General features: G+C 48.8%; 1 protein-coding gene across 1 annotated transcript in view; it reads right to left on the reverse strand.

Annotated features, from left to right (window-relative positions):
* Positions 1-14,986, reverse strand: part of DNAH9 (dynein axonemal heavy chain 9) — a 147,415-nt gene that overhangs the window by 65,259 nt on the left and 67,170 nt on the right. The window contains exons 49-53 of the mRNA XM_059486095.1: positions 14,400-14,561; positions 12,704-12,937; positions 7,709-7,969; positions 5,495-5,920; positions 1,845-1,964 (exon numbers count right to left, since the gene is read on the reverse strand). Coding sequence (XP_059342078.1) covers positions 1,845-1,964; positions 5,495-5,920; positions 7,709-7,969; positions 12,704-12,937; positions 14,400-14,561 — 1,203 coding nt within the window. The remainder of the gene's footprint in view (positions 1-1,844; positions 1,965-5,494; positions 5,921-7,708; positions 7,970-12,703; positions 12,938-14,399; positions 14,562-14,986) is intronic.

Below are 14,986 nucleotides of genomic sequence, written 5' to 3' on the forward strand. Positions count from 1 at the left end.
GCAACAACTCCAAGAGCTCTTCTGTGAGTGATAATAGTGCAATTAGGCCCTATCCATGTAACTGCATGATTACAGTTTGTTTTCCCTGCACACGTTATTTAGCATTTGTCATCACTAAATTTCCTCCTCTGCATTAGCACACACCCCCTCACAAACAGCACTCATCAGCCAGCCTCCCTTTCTGCTGCACAGATCCTGTCCTTTGGATGCTGGAGCATCCTCCTTAGGCCACCTGAAGTTCATGAGATGCCAGCCTGGCACTGTGAGAGCTGGGCTTTCCTCAGTCCCCCAGGTTCATTTGTCAATCCAAAGCATCCCTCCCTGCATTCACTTCCATTCTTTATACAACTTCAGTGTTTGTTTCAAAGTCTGAGAACTCATTTCTACCCACAGCCACACCAGTGACACCTCCTGAATGTCAAATGAGCTGCACACCAGCGAGGGCTGTCAGGCCCTGCTCCCAGATCGAAGCCAGGGTGGCACAGGAGATGGTGTGCAGTGCACAGCAGGGAGTTGAGATGCAAGCAGCTCCTTGCCTGCTCTGCAGAAATGATGAATTGTTGACAGTAAAAACTCACAGAATTGTTGAGACTAGGAGCTGTTCCCACGTCATGGGGTGGGGAAGAGATGTAACCAATATGGCCTGGGATGTGGTGTCCCAGAGTCACAGAACCATGGATGGGGTTGCAAGGGACCTAAAATCCATCCAGTGCCACCCCTGCCATGGCAGAGACACTTTCCACTGTCCCAGGCTGCTCCCAGCCCCAGTGTCCAGCCTGGCCTTGGGCACTGCCAGGGATCCAGGGGCAGCCCCAGCTGCTCTGGGCACCTGGTGCCAGGGCCTGCCCACCCTCACAGGGAAGGATTTCTTCTGTATATCTAAACTAAATTTTCCCTCTGCCAGTCTGAAGCAATTCTCCTGTCACCAACCCTTGTCCTGTCACTGCAGTTCCTGATGCAAAATCCATCTCCAGTTCCTCGTAGGCCCCTCTCTAAAACCTTTGTACTCTGGCTCGGAGGAGACTGAGGGTTTTAGAGATATTTTCTCTCTAATTCTTGTCATTTCAGACCCTGCAAAGCTACGGGAATGTTCACACCTTTGTTTTTATGATGCCATTTTTGACTCCCAGTGTTCTGGCCCATCAGCACCTGCTCACACATTTAAGCCCCAAGAAGGAGCTGAGATGGCAGCAGAGCCAGGCACTTTTAATGAGCAGAGCTGCCCCAAACCATCTGGAATACAACAACACTTTCTGCAGCTGCCTCTCCTGGTTTCTTTGAGAAAGAGAATACATTCTGCCACAACCTCATGGAAACAACCTCTATAAAAGTATTTTCACTGCTGAAACTTGCTGCAATGTGGGATATTTTTAGGGTCCCCAGGACAAAGGAGGAATTGAGAATCTGACTCCATGTGCTTAGAAGGCTAATTAATTATTTTATGCACTTATATTATATTAAATAATGCTATACTAAAACTATAGTAAAGAATAGAGAAAGGATCTTATAGAAGGCATAACAAGACATTAATGAAAAAATTGTGACTGCTTCCAGAGTCCTGACACAGCTGGGCCATGATTGATCATTAAGTAAAAACAATTCACATGTTGGATAAACAATCTCCAACCACATCCAAAGCAGCAAAACACAGGAGAAGCAATCGGATAATTCTCTGAAGCTTCTCAGCTTCCCAGAAGAAAAAATCCTGGTGAAGGGATTTTTCAGAAAAAATGACAGTGGCAGCAGTGCAGGAAACATTCCCAAAACCATGAGAGGATGGAAGGTGCTAAGCCCAGCCCTGTCCCTCCCCCTGGGGCCACCAGAGCTGCCCTTGCTGTACTCACCAGGCGGTTGGCAAGGGTGATGGTGCAGGCTGTGGCTTCAGCTTCCTGCTGGCACCTGAGTTTGTCTGATGTGGCCTTCTCAAACTGGGCTGTGAGCTTGGCCAGGTTCTCGTTGAGGCGCTGCAGGGCAAAAACAGGAGAGGTCAGGAACAGCACAACTCAGGGGGGACCTGGAGCTGCTGGAGGAGTCCAGAAGGCCATGAAGACACTCCAAGGGCTGGACCCCTCTGCTCTGGAGACTGAGAGAGCTGGGGATGCCCAGCCTGGAGAAGAGAACGCTCCAGGGAGAGCTCAGAGCCCTTCCACAGCCTAAAGGGGCTCCAGGAGAGCTGGAGAGGGACTGGGGACAAGGGATGGAGGGACAGGACATAGGGAATGGCTCCCACTGCCAGGGGCAGGGATGGATGGGAGATTGGGAAGGAATTGTTCCCTGGGAGGGTGGACAGGCTCTGACTTCCCCTGGATCCCTGGCAGTGCCCAAGGCCAGGTTGGACACTGGGGCTGGGAGCACCTAGGACAGTGGGAGGTGTCCCTGGGACAGTGGGAGGTGTCCCTGCCATGGCAGGGGTGGCACTGGCTGGGCCTTGAGATCCCTTCCAGCCCAAACCATTCTGGGATCCTGTGATCCCGAGGCAAACCCTTGTGCAGAGCTGGCCAAACTCCAGCCCAGCTCATCCACCCAGGGCTGGCACCAGGAGCCAGCACAGAGCACGGCTGGGCTGTGCCACTGCTTGGAACTCACAGCCTTGGCACAGGCAGAGGCAAAGGACACTGAAAATTAATTTATTGGGGCTTCTGGCTGAGCCCTGATGAGGAATGCTATGGCTGAGCAACGAGCAGGCAGCTGAGGAACCCAAATTTGGTATTTCCTGATGCTACAGCCCCTTGTCTCTGAGCAGTCCTTGAGGCTCTGCTGATTCCCCAAGTTGTGCACAAATCCCCAAGGGGCTCCTGGAGCTCTGCCTGAACCCTCTCCAAACCATGCCCTCACATGGTTTCCAGCAAGGAATATAACAAGTGAGCTAAATGGTTCTGCTCTGAGAGCTGCCCCAGCGAGGTGGGGCCATGTCCTGTGCAGGCCAGGGCTGGGAGGGCAGCAAGAGCCAAAGCACCTGCAGAGAAAAGTGGAGAGCCCTGTTCTTGTTCACACTCGGATCTAAACCAAACCAACAGCTCCCACAAGCACTTGGAGCATTTCACTTCTGATAAGAAAAGTAATAATTGATTTTATCTGCACCCAATGCAGACTGCTTAAGGCTAAACTGCTTGTAAATCACTTTAACATTGAGCTACACACTAGAAACAAACCCAAAAATGAAAAAGGATTGTATTCGAGATCTCTGCAGCTCTCCTGGATACTGGCAAACACAAAGCAGCCTCTCCTTGACCTTCCTTGGAACAATAACACCAAAAGTTTCTGTCCCTGTGTGCATGTGGATCTATCAGCCTACAAAGGCTCATGTATATCACATTACACTATAAAAGCATGAGCTGATAATTGATTTTCTCTAGAATATATGCATATCCCTGGTCTGCAGGGGCACACAAATACAGCTGTGTGCAGATGTGGACACACCTTTCACTCCTACCTCCAGCAGCCCCAGGTGCGGAGCACTCAATTCCCAGGTAGGGCAAAAACAACAGAAAGTCCTTAATGTTTTGGATAATCAGAAATTCCTCATTTATTAATAAAAATGAGTATGAGACAGCTTGGGGCCCAGCTGTGAGCAGGTATGAATCAGCAGCCAGCAGTGAAGCTATCCAAGAGATCCCAGATAAGCAAGGATGTACCTCCACATCCATCCCACGCCGCCCTGCATCACTCCCCATCTGCAGAGAAGAGAGAGGCCCTAAAGCTGGCAGTTTTGTAAGAGCCTGCCAGAAGAGCAGCAGTAATCTCCCCAAAGATTGCAATTTTCTTTAACAAAATCCCACTCCTTTGAGGGAAAAAAAAATAAAAAGCCCAGGCATAAAAAAAGCTTTGGAGAAGAGCAACATAAAGGGATGAAAAACGTTCCCCAGCACGGTATGGCACATCTGAGGTGGGAGAATTAGACACCAAAGCCCTCTAAATCCATCCCTGCTTCAGGTGCCTCCTTTCATCTGCAGCAGGAAGGGGAGGCCAGAGAGTTCTGCACCATTTTCTTGTATTTTTAGTTAAAAACTGTAGTAAGCATTTTAAGAATGATAAGCCCTTGAAAGCATCAAAGGAGTGATGTGTTTTCTAACAGGGTGAGGTGCTGGTGGAGGGGGTGAGGGGAGCAGAGGGACCTCACTCACTGGGACCCTGCCCCTGCTGTGGGTCCAGCCCAACAGCCCAGCCATGGAGGGGATCCCACTCTCAAAGAGAGATCCCAAACCACCCCAAAACCAGAGCAGCTGCTTCCCACAGCCTGTTCTTAGCAGGTATCATGCTGGGAGGGAGCAGGGAGGAAAGCAGTATCCTGCAGGATCTGTTTTTACATAGAGATAATTTTCTGAAGGAAAGCGATAAAGGTCTCACTCTGCACTCTGTGGAAATGCACTTTTAATCACGCTGTAATTTCTTCTATTCAGGGATTTTTTTAAATTTTTTTTTTTTTAAGTAGCAAAAATCCAAATAACATCCAAGATGTGCTGCCAGGGAGCTGTGCCGTGACAAATGAGGCTCCTGCAAGAGCACTTGTCATCCTGCAAAAGCAGGCACTGAGTGTGCAGCCAGCCCAGCTCTGTGCTCCCAGCATTGAATCAGCCTCCAAGTCCCATCCCCTGCCCTGTGCAGCACACTGGGAACACCCTGGCTGGAGATAATGAGTTTTCTGAGGGCCCAGGAGAAGAGGTAAATTACATTAAAAAAATTAAGTGGGAATAACAAGGATTCTTATTTAGCATTCCTCTTTGGGTGCAAGCAAGGCTGGAGAAGAACAGAGGAAATTCAGAAAGCAGCAATATTCTGTCACAGAATCACAAAATTCTTTGGGCTGGAAGGGATCTTAAAAACCTTTTCCACCCCTGCCATGGCATGGGCACCTCCCACTGTCCCAGGCTGCTCCAAGCCCCAGTGTCCAACCTGGCATTGGGCATTGCCAGGGATCCAGGGGCAGCCACAGCTGCTCTGGGCACCTGTGCCAGGGCCTGTCCAGCCTCCCAAGGAACAATTTCTTCCCTTTAACTAATCTAAATTTCATCTCTTTCAGTTTGAAGCCATTCCCTGTGTCCTGTCCCTCCATCCCTTGTCCTCTCCTGGAGCCCATTTAGACCCTGGCAGAGGCTCTGAGGTTTCCTTGGAGCCTTCTCCTCTCCAGGTGAGCCCCCCCAGCACTCCCAGCCTGGCTCCAGCCCTGGAGCATCTCCATGGGCTCCTCTGGGCTCTCTCCAGCAGCTCCAGCTCCTCCCTGTGCTGGGGCAGCTCTGCAGGTGGGGTCTGATCTGAGCACAGGGGCACAGGGGCAGAATCCCCCTCCCCTCCCTGCTGCCCACCATGGGCTTAGCCCAGCATAGGGCTGGCTTTTGGGGCTGCCAGTGCAACAGGAGGCACAGAAAACCCTACAACCCCCAACCCCTTGGATTCCCACCCTGCTTTAGAACACAAGCACCAAGCAGCACCTCGGCCCAAGCTGAGGAATCCCACAGATGGGACAAGCAGGACGGGTCCCCCCAAGGTCACTCACAGCAATTTTGGCCTTGACAGTGGCCAGCTTGTCCTGGGCTGCTGCCAGCTCAGCGTTGGCCCTATCCAGGGCCTGTCTCTTGGGCTGCACCTCGCAGAAGACGCGGTGGAAGCGCTCGATGTTCAGCACCCACGAGCACAGCCCAGCCGCTGCTGCTGACTTGGTGGCCACGAACTCGGGGTTGAAGCTGGGGTCCTGCAGATAGGGCTGCAGGGCTTTCAGGCAGTTCTCGTGGATGTTCTCCTTGTTGAACTTGATCAAGGAGTCCAGGAAGCTGTCTACCCTTGCCATTGCCACTCTGGCTGCTTTCCAGCTCCTGTCCTTGGGGATCTTCCCTCCCGGGGCTGTCAGCACCATCACGGCTGCTGTGACATTGCTGACAGCAGAAGGAGGTGACCCAAAGGACCTCAGCTCCGTCAGATTGGTCTGAAAAGGTGAAAACAAGGTTGTTAGGTAAAAATGAATGGGCTTTCTTTTCACTCTGCCACTAATAGAGTCAGGCTCCCAGGCTATCAATCTGATAAATTGGGCTCCTCTGGGCCCCAGCAGTGCTGCCTTTAGATCACTGCTCTGCATGTTTGCAGCACACCTGCTCCATTCCCTGCTCCTGACATCCCACCTGGGACCAGCACTGCTCCTCCCCAGGCTCCTGGGGGAGCAGGAGGTTTTATGCCCTCTCAGGACTGGGATAAATACAAATAAAACCTATAGAAATAATGCTCAGACCCTCTAAAACAACCTTCAGAGCTTCCCCTCATGCTCCCTCCTACCCAAGCTGAGATGCCAGGGCAAAATCCATCCTCTGATTCCCACATCCTGCAGCCCTCAGGGTTCAGGGAATGCAGCTGCTGAGAAAGCCCAGGCACCCTCACAGGGCAATTGTCGATTTCTCGGCTGTTTAGGTGGCCTGGAAAGGCCCAGGGTGGCCTTGGACAGCCCGGCGCTTCAAAGGACGAGGAGAGACTTCTGATCTTGTCTCGGTCTCGGTGTTTATTAATTGTTTATCTAAAAGATTTTCTTTCAGCCCGACAGAGGTCTGCACAGCAAGTCAGCCATGGGCACACTGCGAGCCCCCGGGGCGGTCACTTATCTTTATACCTGAAGTTACGTATACAATATTTATAATTTTTCCCCAATACCTTCTACCCTTATTAACTGGTGCACTTTTAGTAATAACCAATCCCAAAGTGCCACCATCACCACAGAAGATGGAGGCCAAGAAGAAGAAGAAGAACAGGACATGCCCCAATTCCTCCATCTTACTTCTTTAGACCCCCCTGTACAGAAATCCTAAACCCTGTGTTTTACACTCTAACTAACTTATCCCTTCACAATTCACCCAGTGAAACCTTCCCAGTCCTCATACAGGTGTCGTCTCCTGTGTCGGATCAAAGCCCAGCCACCAGACACTTCTGGCAACATTCCAGGACTCCCGAGCCCCCCGAGGGTGTTCTCGGCCACTCTGCACCTCCATACTGAGGTGCTGAGATCCCACAGGCAATCAGCCAAACTGCACTGAAGGAACCAAAAGGGCATTTTTGTCTCCAACTCCTGATTTCCCAAGTTTTCAAACTTGCTATCACACTATGCATGAACTGCAGACCAAAACAAACAGCAGGTCCATCTCTTGGGCACATCATAGCACCACAGAATGAGTGAGGTTGGAAAAGACCTTTGAGATCATCAAGTCCAACCTATGAGCCAACACCACCTCCTCAACTAAACCATGGCACTGAGTGCCATATCAAATGGGAACCTCTGGAGCACCCTTGAAGAACAAACCTTCCAAGGCACAAAAACTCCTTCCAAAACCAATGTCCTGCAATCAGAGCAATGCTAATCTCCTGATCACACTTTTTCCCAGTGACATCTTCCTTTGCACCAGCTTTGTCTGCTCCTCTCCATGGCAATGAGTGACGGGGAACATGGTGCAGCCTTGTGGGTACTCCGAGTTCCACCAGGAACCCCAGAAACACAGAATTAACCAGGCTGGAAAAGACCTTTGACATCAGCAAGTCCAGCCTGTGACCAAACACCACCTTGTCAACTAAACCATGCCACTGATTGCCACATCCAATCATTTTTACACACTTTAGCACCAGCAGGAAGGAAGCTGGAGAAGGGACAATAAAATGCACAGAACTTGGGACATCAGAGGACACAGCCCCCCTCCCCCAGCGAGGAGGAAAACCACTGAGGGAACCCTCACCCTACCTTGTTGAGGGTGTTGAGAGCAGCCTGGGCAGCTGCCAGGGCAGGCTCAGCCTTGGCCAGGTCCTCCTCACAGTCCTTCTGCTTCTGCTCCACCTCCTGGGCAATGAGGGCCACCTTGCGCTCCTCCTCATCAGCCACTGCTTTCTTCCTGCTCACCTTCTCCGTCTCCACCCCCACCACCTGGATCAGCTTGTCAGCATCCTCGTTCTTCTGCTTCAGCTCCACCTCCTGGGCGGCCAGCTTGGCCTTCAGCTCATCCACCTGCAGGGCAGAGATTTGTGTGAGCTGGGCTGCCCTGCCTGCTCCCCAGTGCCCAGCACAGCCTCACACCCAGTGAGGGACCCCTGGCTGTCAGCTGAGTCCTGCTGATGCCTTCACTCTGCTGACTCCTCGTGTTTTACTCCACCAGCATGGCCATGGTGGCAGCTCCTCATCCCTGCTCACACACAGGAGCCCTCAGCAGCATTTGCACAGGAGGAAGCTCACACAGGCTCTCACCTACAGACAGAAAACCTCCTGTAAAATCCCCATTTCAGTGAACTCACCCAGACTCTGGGCAGAGCACAGAGGCTTTCACTGCCTGATCTCAGGCACAAAAAAGGTTCCCTTAGAGCTCCTGAGGTGCATCTTTACCCACACACAAATACTCACAGGAAGGAAAGCAGCCACTGGTTTTGGTGATACCATTGTGATACCAGAAGGGAGAGCACAGCATGCAGTCCATGAACTTAAGCTGCTGACATTTGGCATTGGCTTCATGTGGAGAGCAGTCTTTCAGGGCTCTCCACACGCCCTCCATCCATCACCATGCCCTGCTCCTGGCTCTGTGGGACTGCTCTCAGCAGGACAAAGGCACAGCTGTAAATCCAGGCTCACAGAACCCCCCTCCATGGTGTGACAAACCCAGCAGCAGCTCCTTGTTCAGCTCCAGCTCTCTGGGGGCTGCAGGAAATTGAAGTGGGCTCTGCTGATGGCTGATATGGCTGTGACCTTCTGCCCAGAAATCAGCCTTTGTGTGCTGGATACACACACAAACAGCAGCTCCAGGGGTTTACAGGGCCAGGACAAAACAAGCAGGGGATTAAAATCCACAGGCACTCAACAGCAGCACAAAGAGCAGGTGTAAGCTCAGCCCCGGGCAACACACAATGCCCTGCCAAGCACAATGGAAGGGGAAATGACTTTGTCAGGATTTTAGAAAAGCAAGAATGCTGGAGAAGGAGTGTTTGCAAGGGCCTGAAGCGACAGGACAATTGGGAATTACTTCAGATTGAAGAAGGGCAGGGTTAGGTTGGCTATCAGGAAGAAATCCTTCCCTGGGAGGGTGGGAGGCCATGGATCCCTGGCAGTGCCCAAGGCCAGGCTGGATGGGGCTTGGAACAACCTGGGGCAGTGCAAGGTGTCCCTGTGACAGTGGAAGGTTTCCCTGCCATGGCAAGGGGTGGAAAAGGATGATCTTTAAGATCCCTTCAACCCAAAGAATTCTGTGATTCCATGAGAAACCTGTGAGCAGCTTCCTGAGTGCAGAACAATCTGATAAGCAATTAGTAATGTGAGGTGGAAAGGCAAAGAGCAAAGCAAATGAGAAATTCAAGGGTAATGTGCTGTGACTTCATCAGGGAAAGGAAGGGAGAAGCCCTTGCCTACCACCAGAACAGCATGAGAAAAATTATTGAAGAGAAGAAAACTTGGAGGGCAGGCTCCCAGAAGACTCATTTTATCTGATTGTCCCTGCCTTGTTTCAAGAACACAAAATACATCAAAAGGTCAGCGATTAATTGATAGCGGCAGGCAGGCTGGAATGTAGAATGCAGTGATGCAATATTAACCACAGCCATCCTCAGAATTACTCAGCAATGGGTGCTGACCTCTTGGTGGCACACAGCACTCTGAAAAACAAATTACTCATCCCACACATCTTCCCAATCCATTATCTCCTAACGGGAAGGAGGCTTTGGGAAGGAGGCTTCAGCTTCCCAGAGTGCTGAGGATGCACTGGCCACAGGGAGAGGTGCTTGTAAAACATTCCTAAAGGAGCAAAGTTGGTCAGCAGCATCCAGGTGGCCAAATCTCCACAGGAAAGAAAGAAAAGAAAGGGGTAGAAGTAGAAGGTACCACGGTGAAAGGAGGCAGGGAGGTTATTTTGAAATGGGAACAGCAAAGTAAAAAATACCTGCAGCTCCTGATACAACAGCCCCTAGTGCTGAGGTCACTCTGAGCCTACAGAAATACACAAACCTCATCCTTAACTGAGCCCTGGAGGATGCCAGGGATGAGCACCAGGCCCCAGAGCTACAGCACAGCCAGGTGATGCCCAGGGATCAAAATCCTCCACCTTTACTTTGAAAATTCCCTCAGCACATCACTCCCAATACAACCTGTGGGTGACACACCTGAATGAGAGAGGACTCTCTACTTCCTCAGTCCCAAGTATTTCCATGGGTGAATGTAAATTTCAGCCATTTAAACCCATGTTCAAGATTGAACATGCTGGTATGATTTCCAATACTGATAAATATCCACACTCTGCTTTCAAATCAACAGCAGTTTTGACTATTGCGCACATCTGGTAATTTAGGTGTTTAATTTTAGGCCCCCAGTGCTAATTTTAGACTTGAATTTGACATGTTTGTCCTCACTGCTCTGCATCTTAATTACCTGCTCAAGGAGGCACCTCTCAGCCCAGCCTCACTGCAACCAGACACCAACACTGTGCTCCTTCATCCTCCTTGGGATTTGATTTTCCCATTTTAACCATTGCCTCCAAGTCCCCCACCTCTGCTTTGTGGCTCAGCAGAGAACCCTGCCCACACAGCACCCACTGAAGAGAAGCCTGAAAGATTCTCATGTGTCACAACAGACCCAGGGACTTGTTCTCAAAAATTCATTTCATATTAGCTGCTCTCCCCAAAAAATAAACTTAATCCACCTTACCCACCACTGGGGAGTCCTGAAAAAACAGCAGAACCCCACAGGTCCATCAAAGCTGTTGCCTGAATGGGTGAGGTGAGGTTGTTGGAAAATACAGCAAGTTTAAAATTTAAAATTTATAATTTCAGCAGGTTTGTTTGCCTTTGTTCCCGGGGAAGGGAATTTCTGTTTCTTTCCAGAGCATTATTCCACCAGGTAAGGCCTGATGAATTTAACATCTTAACAGACTGGGAATAGCATAGAAGGTACAGAAAAAATAACAAGCATCAGCTGCAAACATCAGCCCTGTTGTGGTCTGAGACATCTGGTCTGAGAGAAAAGAAATAAGAATAAGAACCCAATTAGCATCAGAGGTAATGAGAACATAATTAGCATTATTACAGCGACCTGAGGAGGTCGCTTGGGGTGAGAGAATGACGAGAATCTTGTTTCTTGATCAGAAGGCTGGATTTATTGATATATGATATATAATACATTATAACTATACTAATAGAATAAAGAGAGAAGTTGCAGAGGCTTGCTAAGCTAAGCTAAGCATAGAAAGAATCTAAAAACAAGAGAATTCTCTGTCCCTGTGTTCCAGAGAGCTTGCCCTGTGATTGGCTCGTAATTATAAACATGGGAACATAACCCAATCGCAGGTGCATCCAATTGCATTCCACAGCAGCTGATAACAATTGTTTACATTCTTCTTCTGGGGCCCTCAGCTTCCCAGAAGATGGACAATCCCAAAGAAAGATTTCTATGAAAAAATGTCTGCGACAAGCATCAGAGGGGAAGAGATCTGGAACCAACAGGAAACCAAAGACTAAGAACTCCATGATATCAAGGAACACTGAACCAATGAATCTCTATGTGTTTTGACTGCATAAAGTTTTTGAAAAAACTGTCAAAATTCATGTGCCATGGAATGATTTTCTCTGCAAACGCAGGTTATGTGTGGATGAAATGATTTCCGTTGCACATCCTGGCCAGAACATGATAATGCCTCAATTCTCTAACACTAAAAGCGTTGTTGGAGGGGTTTTGTTTTCCCTGTAGTTTTGGTGACAGGGTGAGGTGTGTGCTGGGCAGTGAGGACACAGCCCCATGGCTCTGGTGGGTGCCACCAGTGCTCTCTGCTACCCCTTCCCTCCAAAGGAGATGCTAAAACCTGCACAGGGTACATGGCAGTGCCCATCCCTGCCATGCCCTGCTCTATGAGCAGAGCCTGTTTGAAGGCAGATGGAGATATCAGTGCTGAGAGCACCAGCCCAGCCCATCCATCACCTCCAGGCACGCTGTGTCCCCCAAGTGTGACAGATGAGATTGATGCCCCCAGCATGCCCCAGAGCAGATGTGTGGAAGGGGATGGACCTGCCAGTCCTTCCTTCTCATCAACCCCACTGCATTTCTCCAGAGCAGCTCCAGGAGAGCCTCATTTGCCACTGGAGAAGCTTTGTGAGCAAACATTTGTGAGAGTTAATAGAATATGAAATGGAGAGCAAAATGGGAGTGTAGCAACAGATGTAGGTGTCACTGCAGAGGAGGTTGGGATACACCCAGAACAACTTCTAGGCACTACCAGAGGAGAGTGACAGAGGGAGTCTTCAGCTGGGGGATTTTGGGATGACTGAGGTACATTTCAGACATGTGTTAGCTCTCTTTAAAGATGGATTGCATAATAAAAGGAAAAATGAACATCAGCCTCATTTTAACAGCATGCACTGCTTAGTTTGAAAGAGTCTTGCTGGGGTTATTGTAGATTTCCTGGATGCAACTCCAAAAATCACTGACTGTCCTGTATTTTCTAAGCTGAAATTTAACCATTAAAAGAGGATGGCAGAGCCAGCTGGATCCCAATCTCGTTTTACTTACCGAAATCTTGCAGTTACCTCCCAAACAGCAGTCTGGGCACACACACCTCTCCATTCTCCTTTCTAGTGCAGAGCATCACTTCTGTTCCTCCAGAAACCCAGCTCAAGCCAGACTAGAGCCAGGATCCAGCCCAGATTTCTTCCCTCTAAAGCTGCCTCTCAAACCAGACAAGAAAAACAAGGAAAATCAACCCCAAGGAGTACTTACCTGTGCAGAGGTGCTCTTGAGCTTCTCCAGGCCATTCTCCAGGCGCTCCATTTTTGCCTTTAACTCCCTGTCCTTGCTCATCAGCAGGCTCTGGTAGAGTTTGATTTGCTCCAGGAAGGACTTGGGGGTGGTGTAGTTGTAGCGGCGCTCATTGCTCAGGTACAGCTGGGACACCTCGTTGACACTGATGTGGACGTGGGCCATGAATTTGCTTATTGAATCCTTGACTGAATCCTGAAGGGAAGATGGGAAGATGAGGAGAAACTGTTTGAAATAGAAAACTATATATAAACACAGGTGTGTGCTGAATAGAAAGGAATTTGGTAACTTTTGATTCTGCTGCAGCACAATCCAGGGTGTAACACCTCAGCTGTTCCCTTTTCACTGTTATCTCTAAAAGAACTTTGTTGCTCATCTACTTTATACTCCTTTTTTATATCTTTTTATCTCACATTATCGTATTCCAAGCAATTTCTCTACAGAATAACAGCTCTTTTAAGTATAATTTTGAGCTTTTCTCCCGTTCAAATGGGAAAAGTGCACACTCCTAAAAAGAAACATTGTAGGCTTTATTCTTACTAAACCCTGCCTGGAAAAGCTAAATAAACAGAAACGAATCTCTATTCTAGTAGCAGATTGTCATGGCTGAGAACTTGACCTATTTTTGCTCTTGAGATTTCCAGAGGCTCAAACACAAGTGGGGAGAGCAGCAGGTTATTTTCTGTGCAGGTTTGGGGCTGTCCTTGTGCTGGCAGAGCCGTCCTTTCCCTGGCAGGGCCATCAGCTCCCAGTGACACCACAGCAGCTCCCAGTAAGGTCTCAGCAGCTCCCAGTGATGCCTCAGCAGCTCCCAGTAAGACATCCTCACCAGCTCCAAGTGACACAACCTCAGGTCCCAGTGACACAGGAGCATGGTGCCCGTGGTTCTGCCTATGGTCGTCTCCAAAAAAATGTGGAATGTGCCTCAATGATGGTTTGGTTGAGTTTAAAGCACTTCAGTGCCACCAGTGATGCCCCTCTGGACAGCCACCTGGACATGTTGAGGCCAACCCAATCCTCCCTGTAACGGCGTGAGTGACACGGGGCCACCTCTGGTGCCATTGTCATATTTTCTGAAAAAATCTTTTTGCCAGGATTTCTTCTCCTGGAAAGCTGGGAAGCCTCAGAGAAAAATGAAAGCAATAATTATCTGATTTGCTTCTCCTGTGTTTTCCTGCTTTGGAATGTGGTTTGGAGATTGGTCATTAACTAAAAACAATTCACATGTTGGATAAACGATCACGGTCAGGCTGTGTCGGGTCTCTGGAGAGAGTCACAGGTTTTTCATTAGTATCTTATTAAGCCTTCTGTTAAATATCCTTTCTCTATTCTTTAGTATAGTCTTAGTATAGTATAGTATAATACAGTATAATATAGTATAATATAGTATAATATAGTATAATATAGTATAACATAACATAATAACATAACATAGTGTAGTATAACATAATATAGTGTAGTATAACATAATATAACGTATTATAACACAACATAGTATAATATACTATAACATAACATCATATCATATCATAATAAATTAGCCATCTAAGAACATGGAGTCAGATTCACGTTTCCTTCCTGCCACAGCAAACCCTGAAAATGCCGCACCCTGGCTGTTCCCAGCACTGTCCCAGCACAGGATCTGTGTGGTGCTCACCTGCAGGGTGTCCATGTCCCGCAGGAAGCGGAGGCTGACGGACTCCAGGGCCTGGCGGGGCCATGGTTGGAAGCAGTCCATGGTGGTGCAGCTGGCCAGTGCTGGGAAGCGGCGGCTGCGGAGGCGCAGCTTGGGACCCACGGGGGACAGGCACAGAGCCACCTGAGGAGCAGGACAGGGCACTGAGGGGCAGGGCAGGGGCAGGGAGAGCAGCAGCTGCCCTGCCGCTGAAACGGAGGGAAAGTTTAATGGATTTTCATCTATTTCAGATTTAGGTAAAATGCACCGTTTTAAATTATTAAATCTGTAGCTTGCTTACATACATGAGATGTGTTGTTTAGTCTGGGCTCAAAACTACCTGTTCTCACAAAAAGCTTATACTAACAAAAGAATGTAAAAAGAGATAAGAGAGACCTCTTAAACTTTGAAACATAAACTACAAGAAACAAACAAAATTACTTAAGAGTTCTTTCTGTACTTTCTCATAAAAAAATAGCCACAAGTGTAACACAAAACTAGTAAAAACTAGTATATTAGTTTTTAAAATATATTTTAAAACTACTAAGTTTGTAGAATCCATAAATATG

The sequence above is a fragment of the Ammospiza nelsoni genome, chromosome 19 (assembly GCF_027579445.1).
Source record: "Ammospiza nelsoni isolate bAmmNel1 chromosome 19, bAmmNel1.pri, whole genome shotgun sequence".
In the NCBI taxonomy this organism is placed as follows: Eukaryota; Metazoa; Chordata; class Aves; order Passeriformes; family Passerellidae; genus Ammospiza; species Ammospiza nelsoni.